The 11,040-nt window shown below is 39.3% G+C and overlaps 1 protein-coding gene and 1 non-coding gene across 3 annotated transcripts in view; both read left to right on the top strand.

The window, feature by feature from the left end:
* Window positions 1-1,145: 1,145 nt before the first annotated feature.
* Window positions 1,146-1,278, top strand: LOC118965120 (small nucleolar RNA SNORA49). The gene has a single exon (XR_005052451.2). It is a non-coding gene; the product is annotated as a small nucleolar RNA SNORA49 (small nucleolar RNA).
* A 1,058-nt stretch (window positions 1,279-2,336) lies between these two features.
* Window positions 2,337-11,040, top strand: part of LOC110525627 (dedicator of cytokinesis protein 5) — a 51,641-nt gene continuing 42,937 nt past the window's right edge. For both annotated transcript variants that reach the window (XM_021605911.3, XM_021605910.3), the window contains exon 1: window positions 2,337-2,700. In XM_021605911.3, the coding sequence (XP_021461586.3) occupies window positions 2,658-2,700 (43 nt within the window). In that variant the 5' untranslated portion in view covers window positions 2,337-2,657. The remainder of the gene's footprint in view (window positions 2,701-11,040) is intronic.

Raw genomic sequence — 11,040 nt, 5'->3', positions numbered from 1 at the left:
GAGTCCTTTCACAGTCATGCTTTCTCTCAAGGAGTTTTTAATAAAAGTAGGCCTGGCGTGTGATGCAATCCAATCTAAACTAGAGCACTGGGTGAGAAGCCCTGAGTTGGTAGAATGTTCCGTAAACAATTATACACAATGCCCTATTGAGCCTGAATCTGTCTCTCATAAGCTTATTGTAATTATGAATATGACCTCATAATACCATGACTCAAGCACAATCATAAAATCAGAATAAGAGGTATCCGTTTCATAATAGTTGTAAATCCACTTGCTGTCACATGATGGCAATATTGTCTTCCTTATTCACAGCTTGTGGAATTCCTTTTCATTTGAATGGTCTCTGGTATGTCTGTTACTTCCGTCTTTAGATGAATGAGACCAAAGCGCAGCGTGGAAAGTGTTCATGATTTCTAATACTGAATTCCAACAAAATACAAAACCGACCATGACGTCTGATTGGGAACCACACCGGGCCAACAAAGAAATAGAAAAACTAGAATGCCCACCAAAATCACACACCGACCTAACCAAATAGAGAAATAAAAAGGCTCTCTAAGGTCAGGGCGTGACAATGTCAAAGGATCTTTTTTATATAAATAAATGAAAGGATTCCACTTCTGTTTGTGATTATATTTGTAGAAGTTTTTTACGTGGCAAAAAGTGTACACCTGAATATTACTAAAGATCTGCAGACCTAGCCTAGTTGTTTACACTATGCAAAGTAAGGCCTACTCTGAATTTAGAAATGGGCTTTGATTCATTGCTAGTCCAATACATCTGCCTGAATCCAACATGACCTTCTACTGGCTCACTGTATTTGTGATGCACATTAGGATGTTCCTGTGCATTTTTAAGAATACACAAATCACTTAACCAAAAATGCTCAGATCCAACAAAACTGTGTCAAATTATTCAATAGAACTTAAGTACATAAACCATCAGTGGTCCAGTATTTTAATCGCTTAGATGAGGCAGCTTAGTAAAGCAAAACAGACAATGAACAAGTCAAACAAAGAGAACTATTGGTTGCACTTTACAATAAGGGAAGGTGTACAGTGTAATTACAGTGTAGGTACGTTGCTGATTTGTGTAACTGCATGTTGACATTTTTACATGCAATAGATTTGTAACAACAAACTTCTCTTCCCCTCCCTTAGTCCAGTCACTCTGTCCCCAGTTGAGTTGTCTGGCATTGACAGGGGATACAGCACCATGGCTCCCTCACCTCTCTCATCTAGAACCTCTTACATGGGGCTTGTGAGAGAGCTGAACATTTCTGTAGATTTAGATGTATTATTTTAATCCATGCAAGTCTAAAGCACTCTCTCTCTTTTAATTGTATTCAGCCACATAAATCATCCAGCACAACAGTATATTCTGCAAAAAATGTCCATACTCATTTCCCAAGCAAAAAAAACAACATTAATTGTAGCTAAACCTCCTCTCGACACCGAATAATTGTTTAAGATTAGTTCTACTCAGTTTTTCTCTATTGTGATTTTAATTGCAAATCCTTTGTATTGTGCATGCCACAAACATGCATAGCAGTTGTAAGTGCTATGTAAATATGTACCAGAAACTGTTGCAATAATTCCATGGGCTGACTACTCATGCCATCTGCAGTTACCCTGCTGTTTCCATGGGAATATGACATTTTGCAGAATCAAATCAAGATATAATCTGTGATGGTTGGCAAAACCCAAATAATGTTTAATGCTTAAAACCTAATAGCAATTGCACAGAATACACAGAGAAATCACAATCCAAATAGTGAGAGCTAAATCAAGCTGTCAAGGGGAACAGCAAAGTAAATGGATGGCTAATGGTTATTGACAGCAACGTTTGGTTGTTCTGTTAAGTGCTATTAGCAACACATGATGTGAAGACAAATGGCTAAGTAGAATAACAGGCCTGATCCACTAAGCAGCTGCAGATGGCTTCATTGGGTGGAGAGGGGAAGGGTGTGGCATCTCTGCCCATTGTCATAAATAAAATATTATAATCAATGCATGCATTGATGCAAACTTACATAATGCATGAATGGTAACCTCACACAGACTCATCCTCTAAAATATAAACAGTGTGAACCTGATGATGATAGAGCAGGCTACTGTTACAAACACACATACCACACCCTCTGTCAGTGTCCACTAAAGACTGTGCAGTATGACAACGAGTGGATTCTTCACATTCCCGACCCTGAGGAACATAAAACTGTTAATGGTTGAATCACGTCAAATCAAAACGTTTTTATACTTCTAGTTGTGGCAATTACATATTCTGTCATGTGCCCATACAGTTTGCTTTTGCACCATGTACTCATGGTGAAAGGTAGCCCACTGTACACTAGCCTACTAGACAGTGTAGTGTAGGTTACTCTTATCACTTATTTGAAGTATGGTTGTGTTACATTGTTCTTATTGACATTGTTGGCATATTGGCACAATTTGGTAATTGAATGACCGTTTTACGCAAATTACGCATCCCTATACCGCAACGCTCCGCTGCTGGATTCAATTGCATAGCGTCCTAGATTTCGCCCCTCCCCCCTTTTGAAGTCATGATGGCGGAACTGTAGTGTTTAGGACTAGAAAAGTATTATCCGCCCAGCAGTTCACTTATTTATTTATTTATTTATCTATCATTTCCCCACAATGACCCGCTGGATTCCAACAAAAAAAGAGAAATATGGCGTTGGTAAGTTAGACAATTATATCGTCTTATTTACAATAGGGCTGTTTTCACACAGCAGTTTTAATTATTTAGCTAGTTGGCCAAGCCTATTAAACTTTGAAGTTATGTAGGAAGCTTTAGGAAAGGTCGAAGTTAAACTACCTGGAATATGTCACACATGTTGGCTGTATAGGGATCACTGAAAGAAAGTGAATGTTGGATAGATATTAATAAGTTTCGTCAGCGTGTGCGCCTTATGTCCATACAGTAGCAATCCGTAAATCAAGAGGTTCGACTCTAAAGTGATTTAGAGCCATGCTACACGTTGTGTGTAAACGTTTGTGTGATAACCAGGTGAAACGTTCTTGCGGCCCATATACTGTAGAAATTGTGTAATTAATCTATTACTAGACATTTCAGATATCATGAAAATACCAAGTCACATAGCCTACTACATGAGTCACTTCAGTTAGGGGATGATGTGTGTGTGTGGATACACGCCCTCAAGGTAAAGCAAAGCGAATGGGGAACCGTTTCAGCGAGTATGTTGACGTCAGTACACTGTAATAAAGCAGTTTATTGGTACCTGCAAGGTTCTTTGGTTGATGTTGTCACTGTATCAAGCAGTAACGCCTTTCATAGATTCTTATCAAAACATAGTTAAGTGAAAATGTATCAAAAGTTATCACCTGGTTGCTTTTCCTCCATTGTTTACAAAACATTAAGATGTGTAAATATAATAGGCATACAGATATCTGTATTCAGCAGGACAGAAAATAACCATAATCTCGTAGAATGATTTAGATCTCATTATGTATGTTCATTTTTTTCTGACAATTATTTGGGTTTTTAACTTTGTTTGTATTGGTATAATTCTAAAAATAACAATATTCTAGTAAGGAATGCCCTTTACTCGGCTTGCTAGCACCAAAGGTAACATACCTCTGTGGAAGTTCCTGTTCATCTTTTGTTGTTTTCTAAAAACCACAGACAGTGGTGTCATTTTCTCAGGGTTACTGAAGTCATAGTTTTTCTTGTTGTTATATTATATTTTTGTTTCTATCTTCTCAATTTTGAAAATGACAGATGACTCCATGTAACTGCTGATTGGTTTATTCTTATTTGGGTAGATACAGTTTGAAACAGACACTACCTTTAGTTATGTTTGTGAAATGCTGATCGAATCAGAATATCCTTGAAGCTTGTTATGTGTCCATTGCTGCTAAGCCCTAGTAAAAAAAAGAAAGAAGTCAAACCACTCACTCATGAACTAATGTCTGTGATAGTGTAGAGGGTGTTATTGCAAAAATAGAAGTACAAAATGGACACTTTATTAATATAAATGCATATATACATTTCATCATCACTCATCAGCGCACACATGTATTTCAATCTTTGACTAGGTCAGAGAGAGTTTTTGTGTTGTTCATCTAATACAGGGATGGGCAAGTTTGATAGGGGTGGGGGCCACAATTTTTTTTTAACTCATCATAAGGGTCGCAGTTGCTCGCGGGTCTGTGTACTCACATCCACCCCCCCAGCCAGTAATTCAACCATGAAAACAATTTTAGATAGCTGGCCACTAAACTAAGTTACCGATCTAAAAATATTTAGCTGACATGGGCTAATTGACCAACTATCAGTGACTGATATAACAAGAGAAACACTGCTGATGCACTACCAAATTTCGAAATTGAGCCTTGTGTATTCTACTATTCTAACTCACACCAGTAAGTTGAGACCCTGACTGAGTAAAAAAAAAATATATATATATCAGAGGGCCATCCCTGATCTATAACCTGCCAGCCAGAGATGTCACAGGTTGAAGTGCACAACATTGTGAAGGAGCTGCACTAGTGAACCATACTAAGGCACAGACAGTAGCACTTGAACAGTGACAGTATTGCTGCATCACAACATGCTTGGTTTGATTATTTTCACTGGCACAGCTCCGCTTTTGCCAGCCTGGCCCTGGACACAGTCAAAACTGTGTCAAGTTGGTGAAACGGGCCATTGTCACTATCTGCGTGACAAGAGGGAGATGTCATTTCTTTGTTTTTTTTTTATATAAAGGCTATTGTTTCTGAGTTGGCAGAGGGAGTTTTAACTATGAATAAGGAAATGTTTTGATGAGGTTTGATGCCATGATGAATTCTATTATTTGCATCCTCTATAGGACTGAATGGCACCTGGGCAATTCCACTGTTACTGTGCGCAGACACTTTAAATGTATGCCAAACAAAAAACATTGATTTCAAAGTTTAACAAACCATACAACTCTATGCACAAGGACTATTTTTAACAATTTACACTGACATTGTTACAAAAACACATTTACTAGAAGAACTGTGCAGATGCTAAATTTGCTAACATAATCTCAGTAAAATCTCCCTCAGTTGTTTTATGTGACCATGTTTTCTGGTCCTATTAAATGGAAACTCCACCCCAAAACAACACTTTTGTTAGTCCATTGTTGATATAGTCCCAAAATATTTTGCTTGTCAGCAATCACGTTTTCAAGATATATACTTGATCGCTGACATGCAAAACATTTTGGGACTATATCAACAATGGACTAATGAAACAAATACCAAAAATAGTTTTGGGGTGTAGTTTTCCTTTAAGATTCAAAGGTGCCTGCAGAAAGAACAGGGTGTCAGCTATGACATGACACCATGAGTTTGACATTTTTTTATTTTGGTTTCTGAACTACAGTAAGTGAAGTGGGTTTACATCCGGTAACAGAATTGTGGTAACTGATTTTCATCATGGGTCCCTGATCTGTACTACACAGAAATGCATAATTATGGATATGAATGTCATTCTCTTCATAGTGATATATCCTAAATAGGTACACAAAGGTGGAAAAATGCAATATCCTAATTTGCCAATGTGGGTATTATTCTACCCACTGGCTATTTTTCTAATGAGCTCTGCCACCAAACAAGACCAAATTTGGTTGGTCCTGACCAAATCTTAACCAATCATAGACATCGATGTTTCACAAGTTTGGACTTGAAAGAACAGCACAGTACAGCTCAGTAGAGTACAGTAAAGTAGAGTATAGTTAAGTATAGTAGAGTAGAGTACATTATAGTGTACTCAATTCTAGTGTGATCTACTGTCTACAGTACTTAACTCTACTCTACTCTAAATTACAGGACTGTGCTGCACTGTACTGAACTATACTCTACTTGTCTTTACTGTACTGTACTGAACTATACTCTACTTGTCTTTACTGTACTGTACTGTACTGAACTATACTCTACTTGTCTTTACTGTACTGTACTGAACTATAATCTACTTCTCTTTACTGTACTGTACTGAACTATACTCTACTTGTCTTTACTGTACTGTACTGAACTATACTCTACTTGTCTTTACTGTACTTTACTGAACTATACTCTACTTGTCTTTACTGTACTGTACTGAACTATACTCTACCTGTCTTTACTGTACTGTACTGAACTATACTCTACTTGTCTTTACTGTACTGTACTGAACTATACTCTACTTCTCTTTACTGTACTGTACTGAACTATACTCTACTTGTCTTTACTGTACTGTACTGAACTATACTCTACTTGTCTTTACTGTACTGTACTGAACTATACTCTACTTGTCTTTACTGTACTGTACTGTACTGAACTATACTCTACTTATCTTTACTGTACTGTACTGAACTATACTCTACTTGTCTTTACTGTACTGTACTGTACTGAACTATACTCTACTTATCTTTACTGTACTGTACTGAACTATACTCTACTTGTCTTTACTGTACTGTACTGAACTATACTCTACTTGTCTTTACTGTACTGTACTGAACTATACTCTACTTGTCTTTACTGTACTGTACTGTACTGAACTATACTCTACTTATCTTTACTGTACTGTACTGAACTATACTCTACTTCTCTTTACTGTACTGTACTGAACTATAATCTACTTCTCTTTACTGTACTGTACTGAACTATACTCTACTTGTCTTTACTGTACTGTACTGAACTATACTCTACTTGTCTTTACTGTACTGTACTGAACTATAATCTACTTCTCTTTACTGTACTGTACTGAACTATAATCTACTTCTCTTTACTGTACTGTACTGAACTATACTCTACTTGTCTTTACTGTACTGTACTGTACTGAACTATACTCTACTTATCTTTACTGTACTGTACTGAACTATACTCTACTTCTCTTTACTGTACTGTACTGAACTATACTCTACTTGTCTTTACTGTACTGTACTGAACTATAATCTACTTCGCTTTACTGTACTGTACTGAACTATAATCTACTTCTCTTTACTGTACTGTACTGAACTATACTCTACTTGTCTTTATTGTACTGTACTGTACTGGTTACAGTAAATGTAAAGAGAGGGGGCTCATGAGTAGGCGTCAGTAAGAGCCGGGAGAAGTGACATTAATTGGAAAAAGAGAGAAAAGAGGGGGAGAGAGAGAGCGAAGGGTTGTCCAGACTTTTCACACTAATGCTTTGACCACCAGACACAGAAAGAGAAAGATAACAGTTATCAGCTGAACATAACAGTATGCTAGTGGAAGGGAGGACAGTAGCAGGTGACCCAACTGTGTTTTGTGACTACTATGAGTTCACATTGTAGCCAATTCAATTGCAGAAATTCCGTTAACGATTGTTATGAAATTCTGTTACCGGTTTGGAAAGAGACTTTTTAGTTTTAATCACTTCATAATTCATAAACAAAATTGATATCAGTAAAAACCCTAAAACTAATTGATAGGTCTACCTTTACTTGTTACTTCTTTGAACTTCCATTGTCCTCCCTCCTCACGCGGGAGATAAAATAGAAAATAGAAAACAAATATGTGAGTTTTTAGTAACACATTTTTAAAATACATTTTTTATTTAAATTTTACCCCCTTTTCTCCCCAATTTTGTGGTATCCAATTGTTAGTAATTACTATCTTGTCTCATCACTACAACTCCCGTACGGGCTCGGGAGAGACGAAGGTCGAAAGCCATGCGTCCTCCGAAACACAACCCAACCAAGCCGCACTGCTTCTTAACACAGCGCGCATCCAACCCGGAAGCCAGCCGCACCAATGTGTCGGAGGAAACACCGTGCACCTGGCTACCTTGGTTAGCGCGCACAGCGCCCAGCCCGCCACAGTGGCCAGTCGCTGGTGCGCGATGAGACAAGTATATCCCTACCGGCCAAACTCTCCCTAACCCGGACGATGCTAGGCCAATTGTGCGTCGCCCCACGGAACTCCCGGTCGCGGCCGGCTGCGACAGACCCTGGGCACGAACCCAGAGTCGCTGGTGGCACAGCTAGCGCTGTGATGCAGTGCGCCGCTGCGATGAAGTGCGCCACTGTGCCACCCGGGAGGCCCTGGTAACATAATTTTAAGGCACAGGGCAATGTTTCATAAACATATTATTGCAAACTAAATATCAGTGTTGATATTAGTTGGAAGGGATCTTTACTTCAACATTATTGTGTTTTCATGTATTTCTAATACCCTTTTCCATCTGTTTGACAAGAAATCAAAACTTTTGTTTATTCCTAATTTTTAGGATGGGAAATGGTTGAAAAATGCATTCAGTGTTCAGTATTCAGACCCCTTGACTTTTTCCACATTTTGTTATGTTACAGCCTTGTTTCACATTTGATTAAATTAAACATTTTCCTCATCAATCTACACACAATACCTCGCAATGGCAAAATTAAAACAGGTTTGTAGAAATTATCACAAATGTATAAAAAACAGAAATACCTTATTTACATAAGTATTCAGACCCTTTGCTATGAGACTCAAAATTGAGCTCAGGTGCATCCTGTTTCCATTGATCATACTTGAAAAGTTTCTACAACTTGATTGGAGTCCACCTGTGGTAAATTCAATTGATTGGACATGATTTGGAAAGTCATACACCTGTCTATATAAGGTCCCACAGTTGACAGTGCATGTTCGAGCAAAAACCAAGCCATGATGTCGAAGGAATTATCTGTAGAGCTCCGAGACAGGTTTATATTGAGGCACAGATCTGGGGAAGGGTACCAAAATATTTCTGCAGCTTTGATGGTCCCCAAGAACACAGTGGTCTCCATCATTCTTAAATAAAAGAAGTTTGGAACCACCAAGACTCTTCCTAGAGCTGGCCGCCCAGTCAAATTGAGCAATCGGGGGAGAAGGGCCTTGGTCAAGGAGGTGACCAAGAACCCGATGTTCACTCTGAGAGAGCTCCAGAGTTGCTCTGTGGAGATCATTTTTGCAGCACTACACCAATCAGGCCTTTATGGTGAAGTGGCCAGACAGAAGCCATTCCTCAGTAAAAGGCACATGACAGCCCACTTGGAGTTTGCCAAAAGGCACCTAAAGACTCTCAGACCATGAGTAACAAGATTCTCTGGTCTGATGAAACCAAAATTGAAGTCATTGGCCTGAATGCCAAGCATCACGTCTAGAGGAAAGCTGTCATCATCTCTACTGTGAAGCATGGTGGTGGCAGCATCTTGCTGTGGGGATATTTTTCAGCGGCAGGGACTGGGAGACTTTTCAGGATCGAGGGAAAGATGAACGGAGCAAAGTACAGAGAGATCCTTGATGAAAACCTGCCCCAGTGCGCTCAGGACCTCAGACTGGGGCGAAGTTTCACCTTCCAACAGGACAACGACCGTAAGAAAACAGACAAGACAATGCAAGAGTGGCTTTGGGACAAGTCTCTGAATGTCCTTGAGTGGCCCAGCCAGAGTCTGGACTTGAAATCGATCGAACATCTCTGGAGAGACCTGAAAATGGTGGCGGAAGAAATGGCAGCCGTTTAAAAAAAACACTCTAACCACTAGGCTACCTGCCGAACCACGGGTGCCTAACCAATTGTGCTATTATGTGTTTTTTTGTTGTTTTTTTTTTTACTTATTTTGTATATAATGTTTCTGCCACCGAATCTTACGGCAAAAAAGAGCTTCTGGATATCAGGACAGCGATCACTCACCTCGGATTAGACTAAGATTTTTTCTTCAACAAGCAGGACGCCCAGGATGTACGTCAGACACCCAACAAGGCCAAAATCCCCGTCATTGGCAAGAGAAAGGGATGCAGGTATAGAGGACACAGGGCGGGCATGTGACTTTAATGCAGGGAAACTTAAATAGCTTTTACCTCATTTCTATGAGCATCTTAAATGTGCAACCAGAGGGGAAAAATACTTGATCACCTTTACTCCACACAAAAGAGACGGGTACAATGCTCCCACTCGCCCTCGATTTGGCAAATCTGACCATAATTCTATTTCCCTGATTCCTGCTTACAAGCAAAAATGAAAGTAGGAAGCACCAGTGACTTGGTCTATGAAAAAGTGGCCAGATAAAGCAGATGCTAAACTACAGGACTGTTTTGCTAGCACAGACTGGAATATGATCTGGGATTCTTCCAATGGCATTGAGGAGTACACCACATCAGTCACTGGCTTTATCAATAAGAGCATCAAGGACGTCGTTCCCACAGTGACTGTACGTACATACCCCAATTTATTTAACACTTTTTTGGTTACTACATGATTCCATATGTGCTATTTCATACTCTAAACAAATCAATGTTAAACAAATCAAAATATATTTTATATTTGAGATTATTAAAATTATCCACCCTTTGCCTTGATGACAGCTTTGTACATTCTTGGCATTCTCTAAACCAGCTTCATGAGGTAGTCACCTGGAATGCATTTCAATGAACAGGTATGCCTTTAAGACATGAAGTTCAGTCAATCCGGAAAATGTCAAGAAATTTGAACTTTTCTTGAAGTGCAGTCTCAAAAACCATCAAGCGCTATGATGAAACTGGCTTTCATGAGGACCGCCACAGGAAAGGAAGACCCAGAGTTACCTCTGCTGCAGAGGATAAGTTCATTAGAGTTTCCAGCCTCAGAAATTGCAGCCCAAATAAATGCTTCACAGAGTTCAAGAAACAGACACATCTCAACATCAACTGTTCAGAGGACACCAATAATAAGAATATATTTGCTTGAACCAAGAAACACGAGCAATGGACATTAGACCGGTGGAAATCTGTCCTTTGGTCTGATGAGTCCAACCGCTGTGTCTTTGTGAGGTGCAGAATAGGTGAATGGATGATCTCCACATGTGTGGTTCCCACCGTGAAGCATTGAGTAGGTGTGATGGTGTTGGGGTGATTTGCTAGTGACACTGTCAGTGATTTATTTAGAATTCAAGGCACACTTAACCAGCATGGCTACAACATCTTTCTGCAGCGATACGCCATCCCATCTGGTTTGCGCTTAGTGGGACTATAATTTGTTTTTCAACAGGACAATGACCCCACACACCTCCAGGCTGTGTAAGGGCTATTTGAC

This window comes from Oncorhynchus mykiss, chromosome 6 (assembly GCF_057628025.1).
Source record: "Oncorhynchus mykiss isolate SJ-2025 chromosome 6, ASM5762802v1, whole genome shotgun sequence".
Classification (NCBI taxonomy): domain Eukaryota; kingdom Metazoa; phylum Chordata; class Actinopteri; order Salmoniformes; family Salmonidae; genus Oncorhynchus; species Oncorhynchus mykiss.
Note: the sequence above shows the minus strand (reverse complement) of the source record. Positions and strands in the feature narration are given on the sequence as shown.